Source organism: Falco biarmicus, chromosome 12 (assembly GCF_023638135.1).
Source record: "Falco biarmicus isolate bFalBia1 chromosome 12, bFalBia1.pri, whole genome shotgun sequence".
NCBI lineage: Eukaryota > Metazoa > Chordata > Aves > Falconiformes > Falconidae > Falco > Falco biarmicus.
The window spans coordinates 13,880,354-13,902,774 of NC_079299.1; the positions used below are offsets into that span (position 1 = coordinate 13,880,354).

At 37.8% G+C, this 22,421-nt stretch overlaps 1 protein-coding gene across 3 annotated transcripts in view; it reads left to right on the top strand.

The window, feature by feature from the left end:
• The window catches only part of MTA3 (metastasis associated 1 family member 3), a 135,920-nt gene that overhangs the window by 6,454 nt on the left and 107,045 nt on the right, over positions 1 to 22,421 (top strand). For all 3 annotated transcript variants that reach the window (XM_056357434.1, XM_056357436.1, XM_056357435.1), the window contains exon 4: positions 17,259 to 17,385. In XM_056357434.1, the coding sequence (XP_056213409.1) occupies positions 17,259 to 17,385 (127 nt within the window). The remainder of the gene's footprint in view (positions 1 to 17,258; positions 17,386 to 22,421) is intronic.

The following is a 22,421-nucleotide window of genomic DNA, read 5'->3' on the forward strand; positions in this document are numbered from 1 at the left end:
AAGAGTCACTGTAGTTTTTTATGGGTTCTTTTTTGTTTGTTAATTTGTCTCCAGAAAACTTTCAGGATATAAAGAAATTGAGGAGAGAGGAATCAGGTTTTCCTTAGGCCATTCTAAAATGCTCGGGTACAGAGGAGTTCCCTTGATTTCAAAGCATCTGACACTAATGTGAGGAAATTGCATTTCCTCCATTTTTTTTTTTGGTGTTAATGGTGGAAGTTAATGAGCATTTGTATTTGTCTGCCAGCAACATGTACGATGTCAGTTTAGATCTGGGAGTAGTTCTGTAAGCTGACTGTAGCCACTGAAAGCCAGGGGTTTGGTATGTTTTATGGGCCCTTGATGACATTACCTTTTTCCTCCTTTGATTTCTGTTCCTATGAAATAGAGTTTATGATAAGGCCAACTGGAAAGCCAAAACAAAATACTGACCAAGATCAGCTTCTTGATCCCATGCAGCTTCCTGAACAAAGTAGGGGAGTTCTGTCAGAGCATTAACACCCACCAGCTCTGAGGTTGTAGCTGTTACCGTGGGGTCACTGCGAGGGGGTCACTCCTTTTTTCATGCAACAGAATAAGCCTTATTTTATGGGGAAAAGAAGGAAAATAGATGAATAGAAGACAGCAGGCAGCAATACAAGAGCTGTAGCAACAGATGACTGAAGTACGTAAGCAAATGAACTTGAGAGACGGGGGAAAAAACACTCAGCTCATTAAAATGGGTGAAGCAAACATAAAGGGGTAGCATAGAGATGTTTTCTAACCAAATGGTGTGATTGAATCAAAAGTTGCCAACTCTAGCTGAATCTACAAAATTTAGATGATCCTTTATCTAAAGTGGAGTTGATATAAATATCTTAGGGCAAGGTTTTAATAGCTGGGGCAGGGGGGACTATACTAGCTCTGTACCAGCACCGGGTTTAGGTTACAGTGAAGGGCTCAACTTCTTTAGTTCCTTCTTTTGTAATAGATTTATGCACTATTACTTTCTTCAAGCTGAGTAGGGTGGCTTGAGTGCATGATACCATTTTTTTGTGTTCTATTAATTTAAAATTCTTTATATGGTCATGTGCCTGAGGTCATTCTTTTATAGGTACTGTAATAGCTTTTGCCTTGTCAATCACCTGGGGAGGGTATAAAGCAAATAAAATCCTGTTTAGAGGGGCCTTTGTCCTCTGATTTATTGACAGAGCTTGCTTTGACTTAGGTGTGCTGAGCTCCTGATTAAATGCTTAGATTATTTTTTTTGGCCTATGGTAAAGCCCATGTACTACATATTTTTTTTCTCAGTAACAAAATTGATGCTCTTGTAAATGAGACAGGAGTCAGTTAAAAAAACAAAACACCTGTGGCATACTGGTTTCAGTGACTGAGAAATCAAAGGTAAAACTGGGATTTTTCTAGATTACAGAAGCTGTAGTCAAAAATCTCCATTTTTCAGTCTCAGTTGCTTTTTGTAGAGATTACTTACTGGCTTCTCATAGTTGCACTTTTTTTAGGGCTTTTCTTAGCCTTTGGCTCTTGAACAGTCATGTGTCATGTCACATTGTTTTGCAAAATGGTGTTTCTGTGACAAAAATTTTGCACACAATAGATTTTTATGAAGAAAGGAAGAGTCCTGCTAGTGATCTGGTGATTCCTCTTGAACAGCTGAGTCTGTACTCACTTCTGACTTTGGTATGACACTGATGTATTGTGATCAAAACCAAATAAAGTATTCTCTCTGTACTTCAGTTTCTTTAATCTATAAAGTAGTGCTGCTAGTAGTAAGTTCTGATAAGGTTGGTGAAAAATATTTAATACACCAATACATTTTTATAGCTCCCATTAAAAGATCTCAAAACACCTTATAAACAAAACCTAAGTGTTTATTTTGTATATTATCAAGAATGTTTCTGCAGTCTGGAAATAGTTTGATCTTACACAGCAGTTTTTGCTGCTGTTGAGCTCTCTTTTATGTAAAGATGCTTTGTATTTGTGGAAAAAAAACCCAAACAAAAAACCAAACCATAATTATTTTGCATATTGTCAGTCTATGTTAGCATCTATCCAGTGGAACAAAGTTGTTAATATTCCATCTGATTTTTGGGAAGCATTTTATTTCAGTAGAGCAGCAGGCTAGCAGGTAGTGTAGAAGATGGCAAGAAAATGAGCTTAACTTGAGAAATACTTTTAAATATATTTAATAGTAATTCAGATTACTCATTAATATTCCCCAAGATATACAAAAATTAAATGTGAATTCCTTTCAAATGTCATCAGTTTTTTTAATACGTTTGCTGTTGCTTAGTGGTATTTTTAATACTCAATTCCAGGAAAATCACAACAGTTGAAGAAATACAACTTAGTTTCATTTTTTGGTATTTTTCTCAAGTGTATATAGAACTAAAACAGGAATAGAGTAATTCAGATACTCAGTCTGTAAGAAAAAATTATGTGTGTGTGGAGACACTGGGGGCTTGGTGAAGAACTTGGAGTAAAATACCTAAAATGCCTTGTGTTCAATGTTCTTAGTCACATAATTTGGCTTGGTATAATTAAAAACATAGATAAATTGGTATTACTGTGTTATTTTTGTCCAGTCATTTGATACACCAGTTTTTTCACTATGGTTTTTTGTTTGTTGTTTTTTTTTTTTTTTTTGTTACGGTGCTTTTACATCCTAGTAGTTCTTGTACATCAAACTAAAATGCTGTTACTCAAAAAGGATGCAATGTTTCTTTAATCACAATCCCTTGGCTGAAAAATTAAAGATGAAAGACTTCCTGTTACTTCATTGATGTCATACTTTTTATGCTAAGATATCTTTTGACTGGAGATTTTATTTGAAACCTTAAACTGGCTTTTTTTGATTCCATTAATTCCCTTGAATACCTGTTGTCTCTACAGCCTATGTTTAGTTAGAAGCACTTTTGATCAAATGTGAGGCAAATATTAATTATTCCATTGCATATGGCATACAGTGCATTTTCTTTACCTTCATCATTTTGAATGTTGAAATAATGCATGCTACTTTTTTTTTTTTTTTTAAAAAAAAAAACAACCAACACATGGTGAAAGGTTATATTGTTGTATCCTACAAGCAGGGAATGAATTAAGACAGTTTATTTGCTTTACTGGTAGTGTTAGTAGAGATTGACATCCGTGCTAGAGGAAAGGATGCTCAGAGGCATAGAGAGCTCTTAGTTACTCTTTCAAGGGAATCGAAGTTTAAAGAGCTGCCTGCTTAGCAGCTGGTCCTTTGAATGAAAAGATAGTTGTATTGCATTGGTCTCAATACAAATAAAACAGAAACAAAACCTTTTGGGTCTTATGGTCACATGGTTGCAAACAAGAAAAAATCTTCAGAGCTCGAGAGTTCAGTTGATTTGCATCTCACAGTAATATGCAAGTGGGTCTTCCGTGGAACTTAGTGGTTTTTGGAAGTTTTTTTGTTAGGTTGCAGTTTGTTTTTTAATTGCAGTTGGTGAAGAGAAGGCCTCTTTCCTGCTTGCTGCTAAGAAAACAGGTCTGTTGATATTACCCTGTGATGAAGGATGCTGTTTTGCTGTATGTTAGATAGGAGGGAAAGGAGCCAAGGAGTGGAAAGGAAGAGTTGGGAATCAAAGATAGAACCTCTTGGAGCATTTACAAGGGAGGAAAAGAAGGCTTGGCTGCTAGATACGCCTGCCCAAGGAGTGGGTGAGCAGACCTGTGTAACTGGTTCAGTGAGATAGTACCTTCTTAATCCGAAGGTTTCTGTAAATATAAACCAGTGTTTGTTTGCGGCTTAGTGTCCCTGGCTCTGTCATCTGTGATCATCCATGCCCCCCCTGCCCTGGTGGATACCCAAGAATTGGGAGGAAATTATTTTTGACCTCACATGTGTATCTGTGAGCAAGCCATCAGAAGACGCTTGGGTTTGCTTTGAAGATGGGGTGATGAACAGAGACAAAACCAAATACAGTAAGACAGGAAAGTTTAGGAGAATGAGAGTTCCAATGGCTCTTTTGCTTGAGACTGGAATTTTACATGTTATACTTATTTACAGTCAACTAATAGAGACATGTAAACTAAGCATTAGCAAATTCAAGTATGTTATGTTGCTTCTAGGGATCCTGAAATCTGTGATGTGGGTGAGACACACCCTAAGAGGACTATTTAAGGATGATACAGATTACATTCTTTAATCAGTGGCAGAGTAAGGTATTTTTATATTTACTGTAGCTATCACTTTCATTGAAAATGAGCTTGAGGAATATGTTTGGTTGTCTTTTTTTTGTGATAAAAACATGACCTTTTTGATCTCCTGGGACAAGGGAACATGAAGTTTTCCTTCATTTACACAGGAGAATGCCTTCAGTTGTAATTTATTTGGAGAGGGGGAAAAAATTCAGAACTTGCTGAAATAGAGCAAGCCTTGTCCAAAATTACATCCTTGTCGCCAAGGAGAAACTTGTCTCAAGGTGCCCAATTATCCTTTTCAAGGGCATTTTGGGTAGTCCCATAAATTATGTGTATTGTTCATTTGATTTTTCCACAAGAACTGCATACTTGTGAAGGTTTTTTTTCCTTCCACAGTAAAAGCAATAAAGAATCAGTAATGAGGATCTTTTTGCTTCTGACAATATCAGAGTCTTCTTTTTGTGAATGACATTCTAAAATTAGTAGTTAACTGTAGTGTGTATTGTCTCATTAACAAGTTTACTGTCACGTCTAAGTGTCTTGTGGAATTATTAACTGTTCGGGCTGTTCACACTCTTCCTTGCAGAATGCCATCTTAGTTCTGAATGTTAATAATTTTCTCTTAATAGAGTGAATGGATTTCTAAGTTCATAATTCTAGTTCTTAGCTTTGATGGAGAACTTGCTTAAATGCATTTTTTTTCACCTGTATGTGGTCTGCATTTGGGTATGTAGGATTTTGCACATGTAAAAATACTGTCAACTCCATGCAGTTAGCTTATATAACTGCGTCTGAATTTTTGCACGAACTAGCAAAGTAGCTAGCAGCTGCTGGTTTCATCTTTTGACCTTTTTAAAAATAGATTTATACTTTCAGGCAGACATACCTAATTTATTTGTTTTTTAAATTAGAACATCTTATTTTCTGAACATATAATTTAAAAGGCTTGAACAAACTGCTGCCAATCTCTGTGAATGTGAAAACTAAAGGAAAAATTGGATTAGCTCCTTGAGTTTGTTGTGGAGAGTGGAAAGCTGCAAAATACTATTTCGTGTTTATGTTTAAAACTGTTCAATAGGTATCTGAAATTCAGCTTTTTGTTTGTTTGTTTGTTACTTAATTACTGGAATTATTTATTTGGTGTGTTTCCTCATTAGGGAGGGATGCAGTGGGGTACAAAAGCTGGCAAATTTTTGAGCTCTACTTACAAAATAAATTCTTCACATTTGAGCTTTTGGAAGGAGACAGCATTCACAGTAAACTGTCAAAGTATTGTGTGTTCTCTGTTTCCCTGTGTTTCGTAGGATTCATTTTGTCATGGTCAAGTTTAAGTGTCTGCGTCAGTATTACCATAGTTCTTGTTCTGGGTTTCTTTTGATTTGTGGGAAACATGTAATTGTCATCTCTCAGCTGCTGACTTTCTTGCCTCCTTAGTGTTTATTGTGCAGGTCAGTGATTCTACACTGTGTTCTTGATGACCTCCAAAACACTAGTAACATTTAAATTTATATTACTGCTCATAATTTTTTGTCTCACAAAGATAAATAGAGTGTTTTATGCTTCCTAGATTTCCATAATCTCAGATAGTTCTTTTTTTTTTTTTTTTTTTTTTTCTTGGCTCATAATTTTAAGTCACTCTTTCCACTCTCTCCCCAGTGCACCCACAGTGTACCAGAGCACCTGAAGCATAAATTTTAGACTACAAAAACATTTCTAGGTTATCTCTGTCTGTAAAGCTCCAGTTAGAGATGCGTTTTACATCTTCAAAGAGTATTCTGATAGTCTAATTGAATCGGTAGTTTATATCATTTACAAATTTAATGATGTAAACTCACATTTAATATAGAAAGACTTTACCCATCATGCAGCGGCAGTTGTCTGTATGAATAGGGGATCAAGCCTGATTTAAAGGCTTACAACCAGTACTTCTTGAATCTGTATGTCATGCTGTGGAATGAAGTCTGCAGTAGTTGTGGTTGGTAATAGTCATGCATGCCTGTAACTTCACGCATGATGATAGAGGTGTTGCTTATTAGCTTGGGCAAAGCACTGTGTTAGAATGAATGCCGTGTTTCCCACCCAGGCTGTTTCATGCAATGCTGAGTATATATGTGGTGTGAGGTATTATGGAAAAGGTAGAAGTAGCAGATAAGATTAATCTGTAAAGTACTTCTGTGGTTTGTCTGTAAACACTCTTTCTGTTAAATGTAGCCTGTGCAAATAACAGGGTATGGGCTCAAAAGTTACTGGGTATGTTGACTTTGATGTGCCCCGAGACCACATGGAGTATCAGAGTGGGTGGCTGGAATGGCTCTACTATTTGGCGATGTGATTTGCCCATTTGATTGATATTTTGTTTTTCACCTCAGCTACTATTTGTAACCCTATCTGAGCAAGGGAGGATTTGTAGTGTGAACCTGCATTGACTCTGGTTTTGATGTACTCCACAAATGCTCTTGCAAGCATCCTTGCAGAGAGGTGGTTTGTACTAATGTAGAATAATACATCACTCGCATAAGCACAAGTTTGTGAGTGGTAAAAAGTGCAATTTTTTTCATGAAAAGTCTGCTCTACGTTATCAAATTTCTAAAAGATGTTGGGGAGCCAAGTAGTTCATTTTGACTGTCACCCACTGTCTGAATCCAAAACTTGTTTGCAGATCTCTCACAGTATATAAGATGTCTTCTCTGTGCAGATTGCATAGTTGCTGGGCTATATGTATAGAGCACTATGTATGCATACACCCAGAAGTTGTGTAAGTACATGTGTGTTTTCTACTTGTACAACAGGTTAAGCATCTATCAAAAACCAGCTCAACTAAATTAGCAGTCTTCCCATTTTTGATATGTTAAATGATAGACTTAAATTTTCATTTGTCTGTTCTTTGTGTGGAGAAATGTGACAGTGATACACAACACTGAAGAGTCGTGTTTCAGTTTCCTGTATTAAAATTGCAGTCTTGTTTTGGCTTAAACTAGTGCAGAAATTGTTGGTGTTGGCAGGGTCAGTGACCTGTAACCTAGTTCTACAGGGTACTGTGGCCCTTTGCCTTGTGACAGTCCCTTTAGGCCAGATCCTTTGACTGATGCTGCTGTCAGGAGTGAAATCGTGATGCTATTATTCTCAGTAGGGCCTCAAGGGGCCAAGGACTCAGTTGCCAAGTATACAAGAAAAAGGGCTTTATTATATGGACAGCTTTTATATTTATGTTTGCCTTCAAAGGGTATCTAGCTTCATACACTTTCATAGTGCTTTTCCTTTTTTTCCCCCTCTTTTTGCTTAATAAGAGGGAAAAAAACCAGGATTGGAATACTGAACATTCAACATGTATGAAGTGAATACATGATGGTTTTTGGTATTTTACTTGCTACTATAACAAACATGGTCTTTGAATGTGGTCTCTACAAAACAGATTACTGAGAGTAGAAGAAAAACTTCATTGGCTACTTGACCTTTATTTCCATTTATTTTTTTAAAAAAGGTGAAAACGGCATGTATATTAAACATTTGACTAGTTAATACAATGTGGTGTTTATTCTTATGCTGTTTTGGGTTCGTTCCCCACCCCCAGCATTAGAATTAATAAATTAAAAAGTTTTAATAATTTAAAGTGATACTTATATTTCTATTTCTTTATACTTTTCTTGGTTTGTATATATAGTTCCTGTTAATTAGAATCCTAAGATCTCTGTGTATGCATTTAGGAAATAACATACCCCCGACAGATAAATCTAGCCTAGCTGAAGATGGAAAACAAAAAAAGATCTTTTAAGTCTTACGCAGACCATGTCAGTGAATGAACTCCTCTTCCTGCTTGTCTCATCAGATCTATAAACAGAAAAGCTTTCTTACAGTGCTGGCATTGAGCAGACATTATCTTGGATAACATTCTTCTCATTTTAAAACCTGCACATAGAGCTTTAATGTGTCTTGGTTAAGTTGACTCAAGAACAGGATATACAAATCCTTTTCTGTCTTTTGTTCCTACTTCTTTCCTTCCTACAAAAAAATCAAAATAAAATCCAGCCCTTCTGGAAGGAGGTATTGTAGAAGATAAGCAAGTTGGTTTTTGTAAGCAGAATCATATGCTATTCTGAGCAGGGGTAGGAAAGTGCTTGAACAGTCTGTGCCTTTTCTTCTCTGCCAACAAATTCTGAAAAGCTGTTTACCTGCTATTGAGGATGTGAATTGTATGTTAGAAAAAGCAGTTTAAATCTATGAAGCTCTGTGGTGATCATTGCCACACAGTGAAAAGAAATGCCAGTGTAGATCTCAAGTGTGGACTCCGGGTTCTTACAGAAAACTCAAGAAATTTTTGGTGTTCTTCGTTCTCTACATGAGACATTTGTTTGCACTGCATTTTGTTAAGGAGAGGCAACTATACAATTTCTTAACTAACCAGATGAGGCACACTTGTTATAAAGGAAAGACTGTGGAGTTCTAGCACAATGTTATGAGCAGGAGGTCTGCATGGAAATGGTGAAAATCCAAGTGATGGGGAAAGTTAATAGCATCAGTCTCGTGAAAAGATCATGAAAAGAAGATACAGGTCTCCCATTTCTCAAAATCAGGTCTGTTGGAAGAAGGGTTCGCCGGAGTCAAGAAGACGCTCAATATGAGTTATGCATCTTGCTCAACTTTATTAGTTTCTAACACTACTTATATAGAACCGATACACATACATATTCGTAAAGCAGAAATATAATTGGTTAGTAGTCTCTAAACACGTGCGGTTCTCACACCCCTAATTATCATGACTAAAATAAGCATTCTATCCATGTAGCTAATTGTGTTGCTGTGCTTCAGCCTTGTAGTTTGTTACTCCCTATTTTCCCATACCGGTCCCTATCTTTCTTGGCCCTGCACCTGCTTTCCCAGCAGCTGTAGCTTGTTACAGCCACGGCCTGTTGGCACAACATAATTACTTGGTCTCAGGATTCAAGAATAGCTCAAGGCTACCTTTCTTGTTAACTTCAGCACAGCAACTTCAGTACAATTCTGATTACAGGCCTGTTCTAATACCAGGGTTGGATTGTGCAGATCTTCAGAGATTCTGAGGCCATGCTTCTGCAGCCATTCTTCTACACAGGTCTAGTAATTATTCATGGAGGTTGCATGGCATTGTTGCAGATAGCCTTTGTATTTCTTGAGCCAGATGATAGATTTAAAAAATTATTTCCTGGGTAGTGTCAGATTTTCTGTGTGTGCTTCTGCTCTGTGGGTCATTTGCCAGCCTGCATTTGAGGGTAGAACTAAAACTTCCCACTTTCTTTCCCACCACAGCACTAAACATATCTACACTTAGGAAAAAAATACTAATTGGCTTCTGATTCAGCTGATGAGCTGGGTACCAGTAGTTGGACATTGAAAATATTCACCATACTGCAAATAGCTGTGTTCACGGCACAATTCTGCATCTGCTCCTTGCTGCTACTAATGAGATGCTTGAAGAAACACTGTGCCATTGCTTCACACATCCTGCAACAGGTTGCTACAGTTCATAGAGGTGTGTGTGTGTATATATACACACACCCACCCCCCCACCCACCCACCCCCAAACACATTTTGAGCCCTGAATTGGGATGATTACTTTTTGGGAGAGTTTGCATTTGAATAGATGAGACTGAAACCAGGTAGGGGGGAGAGAGGGGAAATCCTACTAGATCTGTGAATTGCCAGCTCTTTCACGATTGCCTGTGCGTCATTGTTTTCATGCTTCCACGGAACCCTTGTGTTCTGTAGTGTTGTCATAAAGTGGTTGGCAGTGCTGAATAATAGGGTTAAAAACCTATTGTGCTTACCCTTGCATTTATTCATGGTGCATTTAAGTTATTAGATATATTTATTGATGTAGCATGTCATGATTCATGCTATTTACGAAGGTAATCCTTCCTTGTCTTTTACCCACAAACTTCTTGCTCTCAAAAATCTCCAAAACCAGTTATCCAAAAAACCCATCCATCAATTTTTGGAAGGTGGAGTTTTCTGGTAATTAAAACTGTGATAATTCTTGTTACATAATTTTGCTACAGGCCTGTGATAAACATGAGGTTGTTACCCAGTTGCTTACAACTGACTGTTGTCCTGGGAATTGCTATTATTGTAACATGCTACTTGAAAGCGCTCAGAACTTTTGCATGATTTTAGAAAGATCTTTTATTATTGGAGAGTAAGTGTGGCATATTAGTTCTTAGGGGTTGTACAGTGTAATGATTTCTTTGTTTTATGACCTCCTTTAGAAAAATGATGAGGTAGTGTGGGAGGAACTCGATGTACAGTTGGACTTGATCTTAAAGGTTTTTCCAACCCAAAATGATCCTGTGGTCACCTGGATAATTGTGTAAGAAAACTGGATATCCCATTAAAGGCCACATACATCTATGCTATCCAACAGGAATTAAAATTACACTCATTCCTGGTAAACACAACTGATCAGTTTTTTTTTTTCTATCTGCAGAATTGCTCAGATTCACACTTCAGAAAGTAATATACTATCTAAATGACTCATAATCCATGAAAATTGTGCTTTAGCTTTCTAATCCTTTCTGGCAGTAACAGCAAATACCAAATTGATGTCATATATTCTAACAACCATCTGAACATTGTACTAACAGACGCAGTGTAAGTAAAGCTAATTAATTCAGCTTTGGTAAACACTTTCTCAGTCAACTTGACAGTATAACCATGCATAGTTGAGCTCATGAAGTTGATTAAACTTTTCTACTACAGCACTAGGGGGTTAAATATCACAACTATGTATAACACAACACGTGGCAAAAAGCCTCACAAAGACGAGCAAATGGGCCAGCTTCCCACCTAAGAGAGCTTTTCATTCACAGTCTGAGTAGAGTTGTTCAGATGGTTAGACTTAGTGTTTATCTTTTGTACTCAATTTGGCAATAAACAGATTTACTCTCTCTGCTCCAGAATCTGTAATTCTGACTGCTATAGCATCTAACTGCCAAATGCACGCTTGATGTTTTTGCTACAACCAACTAAGTTTAAGAGAGACTTAATGCACAGCTGTCTTTCCTTTGATGTGTGTGGTAAACTTGCTGCTGTAGAGCATTCTTGGCTTTTTATCTGTAGGTTTTAAAATATATTGGTGATACTTACATACAGTTTTGGGTCTGAGTATAGAACAAAAAGGTATACAGGAAAGGAAAAAAAAGTTTAGAAACTGTTTTGAAAGTAAGGCTTGGTGGCATTCTTTGAACTGAAATTTACACTGATCCGATATAATTGTAAAGGTATTTTAACAAACTTAGTGAAACTACTGTAACTCTGCAAATTGTGGTAGTGATTTAAATCTCTCCGTCTAAGGTTGCATAAGCCGGATGTAGCTAAGCTAAGCTACGGTTTCAAAATTGGAAGCAATTAAGTTTAAGAGGTAGGATGTTAATGCACCTCAGTTTTTGGTTACACTGCTGATTCAATTCGGCATCATTCTGTGCTGCTGTTAAAAGGGCAGTATTGGTTTTTCCCATGGTGTCTTCCCAGTTTGTCTCTTATTCCTGCTGCTTTGCTTTTTTTTTTTTTTTTGGTGCCAACACTAGCATTTTTGATAGGCACACTAGGCCAAAGGATTGAAACTGATTGGGATTAAGGGACAACTAGGTGAATAAAAAACCTAATTGCATGGTTCTGAGTCAGAGGGTGGTGGTGAAGGTTCCATACCATCTATACAGGGACCTATACTGGGACCTGTCTTTTATCAGTGACTGGAGCAGGCAGTGTGGTGCACTGTCATGCTTGCAGTTGACACCACGCTGCGGGGGGTGGGTGACCTGGTGATATGCTTGAGGGAAGGGCTGGTAGGTAGGGCTTCCTAGAAAGCAGGAGGAATGGTCTGTGGAGAACCTGAAGATACTCATCTGGGACAAATGCCAGGTTTTGCACCTGGGAAGGGAGAGCCCCTGGCAGGGATACAGGCTGAGGACAGAGGGGCTTGGGGGAGCAGCTCTGCAGAAAAGGCCCTCGGGGTGCTGGCAGACAGCAACTCCCTGGCAACAAAGTTGGCCACCAGCATCCTGGACTGTATCACCAGGCAGGTAGCCAGTAGATGGAGACAAGTGATTATCCTCCCTGATTATTCAGTACTTGTTGCATCATATCTAGGTACTGCATCCAGTTCTAGGCCTCTGATACAGGCAAGGTGCTGATACATTGGAGCAAATACAGCAGAGGCCACCGTGATGGGCACTTGCCCTGCTAGGAAGTGGCTATGGGGATTGAGCCTGTTCAGCTTGGGGAAGAGGTGGACTCCCAGTACTTATGGGGAGGTTGTAGAGAAGGTGGGGTTGGACTCTTTGCGGTGAATAAATTGAAACAGGATTGATTCAGATTAGATGTAAGGAACAGCTTTTTCGCTATGTTTGGGTTGCCGGAGAGATTGTGGTCTCTGTCCTTTGAGATTTTCAATACCCAACTGAATAAGATGCTGAGTAACCTGGCTTGATCTCGCAGCTGAGCCTACTTTGAGGAGGGATTTGTACTAGAGACCTCCCGAGGCCCTTTCCAGCCTGGCTTACTGTGCGTTTCCATGTTTCTGTGATCCAGCCAACGTCTAGCTGAAAGTTACGCTGTCAGCAGTTTGGTAGCGGCAGCAGGAGAGCTTTCTTCTTCCCTTTGAAACTGAAGATTTACTCCTCCCTGAAGACAGCCTTCAGTGTTTAAACTAATCTCTCTTACTTTCTGTTGCAGTAGACAAGGGGAGCGCATAGTTGACCAAGTCAACTATTTTGACTTAATTAAGGAAGAGTAATATATTAGAGGAATTTAACTTGTTTGCTAGCTGATGGTTAACTATAGAGTAGTTTGAGTCACATTTAAACCTTTAAGTGTCTTTCAGGATTTTTTTTTTTCAGTTATTTAAAAACCATTTTATATTAAATGGGAGTATTGTGTTTCTAGAGACTTGCCCGCAGTTTATTTTTATCTTAGTTGTAAAAACAAACAGTTCTTCCTAGTGGAAAGCTTGAGTTGTTATGTTATATACTTTTGTTTTTGTTTATATTTAAGTAAAGTTTATATATATAAACAAAGTTTGGGTGGCAGGGATAGCTGCCTCTTCTCATACGAACATCACCATTTTCTAACAGTGAATCCCACAAATTAAATGGAAGAGTGAAAAAAACCAAAAAGAGTTCACCATGTTTTTAAAAGTGGTGATGCATATGTAAAATGAGTGAGGATTATATTTTCTTCCTGGTATCCATTGCTTGATTGAGTCAGTTAAACGTTACTTACATCAGAGGGGAAAAAAGGGAAAGGGTAGATCTGCAGCACTGCCGGTGAAAGTATCACCAGATCACCATGGTTTTCAGGATCAAAGTATTTACAATTGCTGATTAGAAAGCCCATGTATAATAAATAGACCTAAAGCTTTAAAAGCTCACTGGAGATGCCTGCTTCTGCTCTCCAGGATTTTTCCTGTAAATAATTAAATATTTCTTGTAAACCAGAAAAAGTACTACAAAGCAGTGTTATCGTAAACTTTGCCCAAGGTCTAAAGGGGATTGTGGCATTTTCAAAAACTGATTGTATTCATATTTGTAGTCATACCTAAGGCTTTCAAAATACTCTTAAGCTAAACAATTTAAAATTGAATTTTGTTTCCTCTAATCTTGGAACAATGAGGCCTGTGTATGATATCACCATATTGCTCCATTAAAATACTTGCTCACTCTGAGCCGTTGCTTTATTTCTCTTCATGAGTGCTGAAAAAGTGCTTTGCTTAGTGCTACTTCATGATTTCCTGTAGATACCTTCCATTTAACTTCATTTGACAGGAATAATCTCTCCTTGGATGGCAAATCAGATTTCACATGTGATGCAAATCTGAGTCAAAACGGTGAAGAGATCTCTAAAAGTACTGGAAGGTCATCACCACTTTTCTTCTAATAGGTGTTAGGGTCTTATCTGTGCAAAGACCTGATTTGAAAGCAGCTATCTAGAAGTTTGTTCAGGGGCAGAATTCTTTATATTGCCATCAATGAAATTGGTTTTGTATTTTTATTTGCCATCAAGCAAATTTAGTTTTCTCACTTCTTTATGCTCTCCAGTGTTTCCTTCCCTGGTACAGGTTTGTGTTACTGCTGGGGCAAGCTGTTACTTGTTTTACTAAATGCTAATCATGCTGTTAGCCCTGTTTTTATATTATAACGCTGAAGAAGGAAATTGTAAAATTATCTTGGTGATGAATTATATTGTGTTAAGAGTGGAACTGTTCTGTGTCTGGCCATGGTTTGGTCTACTTGTTAGACCATCATGAGTAAAACATGCATGTCTCGGGAAATGTTACTTTATTTCATGTTTAGTTTTGTAGTGGTTTAAGAGAGCTGTGTAAGAGACATTTGATTTCAGTTTCAGGCTCTTAGATCAACACTTTCTTGGCTTATGTAGGATTAGTACAATAAATATATGATTGAAATTTTGAGGGTTTAAAAAATTACTTCTTAATTTAAATTCTTACTCTGAGCTATTAAGGTACTTGAACATCTCTGGAATACAGTCTCAGCTCCCTGCAGCCTCTGTAAAATGGCATATATTCTCCTGTGTTTAGTGCCACATCTGCAGTCAGATGTTTTGCATGTGTCAAACTAAAATGGTCCCAGACACCTGTGTTTGGATACCTAAACTGCTTTGTTATAATACTTTCAGGAAGGAGAGAGGAAATGAATAGCCAGATGAGAACTTCGGACCTGTAGAATACCTCAAGCAATATACTTGTTTTAAAATAAATCCTCAAATCAATAAAGCAACTACTGGCATGTCTTAGTATTTTAAGAAGAAATATTAATGTTTGAACTTTGAAACACAAACGTAGCTTGTAATAGTCACTTACTGTAATAAAAAGTGATCAATCGCTTGAAACATAAACCTTTTAACAATTTATATTTTTTCTTTAATTACTTAATTTAAAAAATGCTTTGTGCTTGCACATTTTTTTTAAGCTTTATTTATTGTTAGTGTTATAGATGGCAGAATAATTCTGAACTGAGTTGTGGTCTGACTTGAACTTGTACATGTGTCAGGTGAGGCTGTGGGGTGTCAGATGAGACTGGGGAGAGTCTTGTTTTCATTTTTGTTTTTCTTGTTCTGCTTCCCACAAAACATGCTGAAACAAAGAAGGTGACTGATGGGAATCCACATTGAGATAGGCTTAAAGTTTATATCAGAGCGTAATTTTTAATCACTTTTGTGGAAAGAACTATTAGAAGCTGGCAACTAAGTACCGTGCAGCCACTCATTCCCTCCCTCAGTGCTCAACGGGATGGGGAGGAGAACTGGAAAAAGGTAAAACTTGTGGGTTGAGATAAGAACAATTTAATAGTTGAAATAAAGTAAAATATAATAACAACAATTGTAATGAAAATGAGAGAGAGAGAGAGGAATAAAACCCAAGGGGGAAAAAAACCCCAAGTGATGTACAATACATTCGCTCACCACCTGCTAACCAGTGCCCAGCCAGTCCCTGAGCAGCAACCGGTGGCCCCATGCCAACTCCCCCCAGTTCTGCATGATGTTCTGCAGTATGGAATATCACTTTGGCTAGTTTGGGTCAGCCATCCTGGCTCTGCGCTCTCGCAGCTTACTGTGCACCTGCTCACTGGCAGAGCATGGGAAACTGAAAAGTCCTTGACTGAGAGTAAGCACTAATTAGCAACAACTAAAACATCAGTGCGTTATCAACATCATTCTAGTACTGAATCCAAAACACAGCATTGTATCGGCTACTAAGAAGAAAATTAACTCTGTCCCAGCTGAAACCAGGACAGAAACAGACATGGGTTAAAAAAAAAAAAAAAAAAAAAAGTTGAATTTGGAGAGAACTGTGGTTGCCATGAGGATGCAGGCAGGCTTCATTTTGAAATAGTGTCTGTAGGTTGTTTGTAAAAATATTTATTGTTGGAAGACTGGATGGTGTGATCTGTTGTAGGTAGTTACATGAAATAAGTACCTAATGCTGAGTTTTCAGTGTTTAATTTGTGACATATTTTATAAAGCACGCTTGGTTTTGTAGCTGATGGGTAATTTAGCTGGTAGAAAATTGTGAAATCTTACAGAAGTTATTAAATTCTCTGTATTTTTGCATGCGGTATTCACAAAGATTTTTTGTCCTTTCTGGGATGCTAGAGGATGTGTAGATTCAAGTTCCACACGTCCCAGGAATCCACTAGGAAGGCAGATTTCAGCCATGAAGATCCCAGGGTAGCCATTTTGGAGAGCCTGTCATCGTATGACATGTTAGCAACCACTATGAGCATTGCTGTTTAACTCTGTGATGGTCTCTAGTATCTGCTTTTATTTGTTCCTTTATGTGCCTAGTTTACAGCTAGTTGAAATCTTTAGATTTCCTTGGTTTTTTATATACGAGGTAATACTAGAGAATTTCAGATCAGATTGGCTGTAAAACATAGCTTTCAACTGAAAATATCCTTCAAAAAGAACTACATAATTTGCGTTTTGCTGTTACAGATGCTATCTTATAAATAGTGCTGTCTTGCTTAAAATAGAAGTAACTTAAAATCTTACTTAAATATGAAAATGAACTGTATTTGTTGTCAGTTTCTAATAAGCTTACCCTTATGGAAGGCAGTAGGCTTTTCCAGTTTTCTTAGACTGCCATTTGTCAGGCTTAGACTGCAATTGTGCTTAGTAAATTTCTGATCACGGAAAGTACTCTTTTTCCCCAGGACTTGTGTAAAAGTTTTAGTAGTACCAATGTCAACAGCAGAAAACCTAAACCAGAACTGGTCAGCAAGCAGGAGGCACCGCTGGGGAAAAAACAGGAGGAGGAAGATGAAAAAAGATCGACTGATGTTGTCAGGATTGTTCGTGCGGCTGTGTGAAAGACAACATGTAGTACAGTAGGAGAGGAGTATAATTATTTTTAAAGAGTTTAAATGGAAGATACAGAATTTGAAATACTTAATATTCTGTCAAGTTACATCAACTGTAGTGTTGTTGAACTCGTGCTTTCTTTGAAATCCGAAGTGAGGTTGCTAAGGGGTGGGGGGATGTCAAGTGAAATGGCTGCAGTGGTGTTATGCAACAGAGTTAATTTCGACCTACGCTCTGCTTCTCTGCAGAAGAAGTTGAAGAAGAGTCTGAAACTACAATTGAGGTTGATTTGACTGATAAACAGAAACATCAGTTGAAGCACAGAGAGCTCTTCCTTTCTCGCCAGTATGAGTCCCTTCCGGCAACGCATATCAGGTAAGAAACAGTAAATATCATTTATCTCTGTGTCTGTTGAAGTGGTTTGCCTGCCAGTAAGCCCACCTGCTTGAACACTTCAACTTTCGTCTTGGAAGAGGGTGTGATTTATCACAGCTGAGTTGTGCCAGGTTGTCTCATGAACTGCTTTGGAACCACCTTTGGTTTTTCCCTCTGTTACTTCATCTTTGAGCCTTGGAAAGGACAAGAGTCTCAGAGCTCTGACTTGCCAATTAGAGCATCAGCTGATAATGTGGTATAAAGTCAGTCTGTTCCTACTTTGGAAGAATTGTTTTTTTAATTACTCTGCTGCTGGCCAGAGGAACTTTGACTGTTTTGTCTGCCAAGGGAAACCACAGATGGATTTGGAAAGGAGGAGGTGATGGTCAGATCTGCAATTTAAGGCTGTGTGTATTGAAAAATAAAATTACCCCAACTTATTTCAGTAAATGTGAAGAAGGCACGATTGAGTTTGGCTAAATGTTGCAAAAGCATTTCAAGTATTGTTTTAAATTGCCCTAATGCTAATGTAGGAAGAGGCTTGCTAAAGCTCAAAAAGGGTTTGTTGATTTCTTTCTGTAAATTAGGTAAGTGCTCATGTCATCTCCTATTCAGCAGTCAAGCAAAATATTTTTGTGTTGGGGCAGGGAGGATTATGTACCTAGAAATGGAAAATAGCGAGCACAGTAAGTGTGAAACAAGGGCTCTTATATTGCATTCTGAAGGAATTTTCTTTTTCTCATTACATCCAGTGCCTCTCAGCTGTTTTGGACCATAAATGACTAGAAGCTACCAAAAAAAATAAATGAAGCGTATATGCTCCAATATGAAAAACACTTTGTATGTACATATGTATTTTCTCTCTCATTGGCAAACATGTGGCTTACCTTTCTCACTGCCAACACAAAAACTGGAAGTTGGAAATTTTTGTATTCATTTATTGGGCTTGATTCAGCTACTTTCTCTGACTTTGAGAAAGTCATTTAACTGTCAAATCTCTGCTTCTCCAGCTATAGCATAGAGATAATAATCCTGCAGTTTCTTTTACTTACTTTGACATTTAGATACCGAAATAAGGTGTTCTCTTCACAGAGAGAAGATTACATAGAAGTATTGCAAATGTCTTCTTGCCTCACAACTCAGGGAGCAAATACAATAGAGGTTCTCCAGTACATACTTCAGAAAGAAGCCAGAAAAACATGTTAATTCATAGTACATGCAGCGCGGCACAGCAGGCAAATGCGGAGTGATGACTTGCACCTACTTTTCAGAACAGATGAATGCTGTGGGGCTGTGCTGTCACGTGTTACTAAGACCTTTACCAGATGAAATCTGGAACAAACTTTACATAGTCTAATATCTTAACTTTTAATTTAAACAAAATACTCCTTAGTTAGCTTTTTAACTTACTAATGTTCAATTCTGTGATTCTTAGTAGTTTTCATAACTTCTATGAATTAGCTTGTCCTGTAAAAGAGGATAGAATGTTGTGAAGGTGGTACGTCTCCCATCAGTACTCCAGAATATTCAAGGATGGAGATTTCACAGCTGCTCACGATGTCTCTTTCAGTGTTTGACCACTATTGTGAAAATATTTTTTTCCATCATCTAATGGGGATTTCCATTGTTGAAACTTAGTGACCACTGCCTCTTGTCCTGTCCACCGTGCCTCTCTGAAAGAAGCCCAGTTATGTATCTTTTCGTTAAGTAATTTCTCCCTTTAGTTGTCATACCTTGAGAGCGAATCTTAAGTTTAGCATCATCTGCAGACTTGCTGAGTGTATTCAGTTAACTTGTTCACATTGTTAGATGTTAAACTGTTGGCCCCAGTATCAGCACCTGGGGGATGCCACCAGCAACCAGCTTCCAGCTGGACTTTGTACCAGTCATTACAATCTTTTTAGCCTGGTGGTCCAGCTGATTTTTTCCCAACCGTACCGTTTACTTTCCTAGGCCATATGTTACCAATCTAGTTAAAGGACACTATGGAACACACTGCAGGCTTTGCTGAGGTCAGGGTAGATGATGTTCACTGCTGTCATCTCTGTAGAGAAAGCTAGCAGGTACTCATGCAATAAAAGCCTTGAGTAGCTCCATTCTGTGGGCCTTTGGTCTTACCACCTGCAATTTTAGCCCCTGGATAGGAACAATTTGATTTACAGGAGAAAATAAGTGGTGCAATGGAATAGAGCAGAGAATGGAGATCAGATCTCTCAGGGGTAAGAATACAAAAGCTCAGTCCCTTTGGAAGGAAGAGGAGAAAGCTAAAAATGATTTTAAGAGAATGTAGGAGGCTGAACCATCTATGGTTACTTTTGGCAGCTATAGATCTTGAACTTTTACTGACATCTGCAGCCAAGAAAAGAAACTGAGTTTGGTTGCCTTTCTGCTTGTAATTTAAGGGAATAAAATAATTTTATCTGGTGTGGTATATTTTTATTCAATTTTTCCTAATATACTTTCACTGCTTCTGTTTTGTCTTTTGTCTTTACTTCAATCTTTTTATGTTTTTAAACTAAATGTCAGAGAAGATTACATCATCCCCCCCCAACCCCTATGACTCAGATTACTGTATTTGTAATTGTGAATTAGAATAAAAGTAATGTCTCTATATCTGGTGCCATTACTTTACAGTTGAGATGCCTTGCAGTTATTTTAGCAGGTTAGATCTCTTTCATGTGCACATCTAATTCTGAAGCTCTTTGGTCTGTAATGTTGAGTTTTGCATAATTCTGGTGTAATTTGTTTGCTTTTGAATTGCAGAAATACAGTTCAATTACTTTTATACTTTTTATTTTGCTATATACATTATATGTAATTCTCTTGAGATGTAATTTGTTTTCTTATCAATACTAGTAATTTTTTAGACTTTAGGTGTCACTATGCCATTTTGGTAGCTTTAGAAATTGGTATAAGTTTTGGCACCAAAAAAAGCCAGATTTAGAAAAGAATTAGAAGCAGGTAGTGTAGTACTAATTAAACATGGCAACGCTGCCTTGTGGACACTGTGTTCCTGCAGTGGAATATATTTAAGAAGGTGAATTGCCTAGCTCAATGCAGCACCATTCTGGAGTGATGGCACGTGGTACAGTACAAACTGATGTTCTAGTTTGGATCTCAAAGAGAAGGCTTGTTGTCTCAGTGCCTACTTGTCAAGTCGCAAGTGAAATGGTTCTTTCCCTTACCTGCTCAAATGTGTAAGGTTAGTAGCACCCCTCCAGTGAATTAGCTCCTTCCTTCCTAACCCTGCATGTCACAGGTGCAGTTTTGCCAGGCACTGTAATCCCCAGATGTCCTCGTAACAGTTACACTGCCAGCCAGACTCACTGAACGCTCTCCTTCGATAGTGTCACACAATGAAGGCACCCAGAATTCATGCAGATGGCTCCTGTAGGTGATGCCAGTCCCAGAGAGGAGCTGAGTTCAGCTGAAGTGTTGTGTACTTCAGCTTGGGTTTCCAGAGATGTGAGCGTTACCAAATGCAGCATTTTAGAAGGGCATGAGAAGGCACAGGGGGAAAAAAAAGGAAGTTGTTATAAAGGTGAAATTGTTTGCCAGTGTTATAAAATTCACTGTGAAATTTAGCACGTGGTTATCTTGTAGGAGAGGTGCACCGGGTTATCTGACCTGGACGTTAAATTTATTTTTCATTCTTAAGGTCTCAAGAGTTAATAGGTGATAAACGTGTTTAGATTGCTGTAAAAGATTGCATTAACTTCTAAGATCATTTGTAATGGCTTTCAAGTTTAATAACTTCATATGAATTGTGTAGAAGAATTTATCCATCAGGGTGCATCTTGCCATTTCATTATCTTAGTTCTTGCATCTTAGTCTTGGGGTTGTGCTTTTTGTGTTTATTATTAATGATTATTTTATTTTAAGGGTTTGGAGAACATACATAAGCCAAGCATCGTCAGCTGTCATAATAAAATAAGGTGTGAATCTTTTGGGCTGCTCTATACTGCAGTAACACCCCTGCTTTAAAAAACAGACAAAACTCATTTATGCAAAGTAAAAAGAAGCTTGTATGCAAACTATTTGACTAAAGTCAAAATAGCTTAAGCATGGAGAAGAGTTTCAAAGAGTGGCGTCCGTTTGTGAAGGGGAAGGAGGGTTTCAAATGCATGATTCTCTTTGGTTGATACCATGTTGGTGAATTAATTGGTTGATAGAGTTCTATGGGGTTTTGTTAGGGTTAAAGAATAAACTACTACTTTGTCAAAATTCTTTCTTAGGTACAGCAGGGTGACAGATATTTTAGGTAAATAAAAATGAAATTTGGTACGTTACTTCTGCTCAACAATCCTTCTCTGGACCCAAAGAAGAATGGTATGGGATAGTCCTGACTTCAGTTGCTCTTTTACCTGATTCACGCCACATGAATTTATGCAGTGACTTTTGACATGATCCCAACTGTTTGTGCTTGAATTAAATTGTATGTTTCAGTGAGACATCCATGCTTGGTTGAAAAATTTTTGAAGTGATGGATAACTTAATATATTCTTGAGAGTTTTATCAGTTCCTAATTACATGTGTTTGTACTACTCTGCTTTTTTGTAAGTGCAGGGGTTCTGGTACCATAGTATTTTTGTACTTTTTATTTTTTTCTTCCTGGATGCTGTGTTTTCAGTGAGTACTTTTTGCTTTTCTTGGACACAATTTCAAGATGCTGAAATTCTTGCTGAGCTTTATTTTTGGACTCAACATAGCTGTGTAAATTACGTACATGTTTGTCATTATGGAGATTATTCAAATAACTAATCTATGCCCTAATCTTTAATGGGAAGTACTTATTTAACCTGTCATTGGATGAACCAAGTGTTTCTTACATTTGTTAGAGGATTAAATTTGTGGCTTGGCATAAGCAACAAATTCAAGCTTTCTGTTTACCTGTGACCTTAATTCAGAAAAGTTTTATGAACTCTGATTCTGAAATCTTCAGGTCTTTCCAACTAATGAATCCTTCTCATACATACCCTTTATTTAAAAAAACAAAACCAAGAAAACAGACAAACTATAAAAACAAACTGCAGACT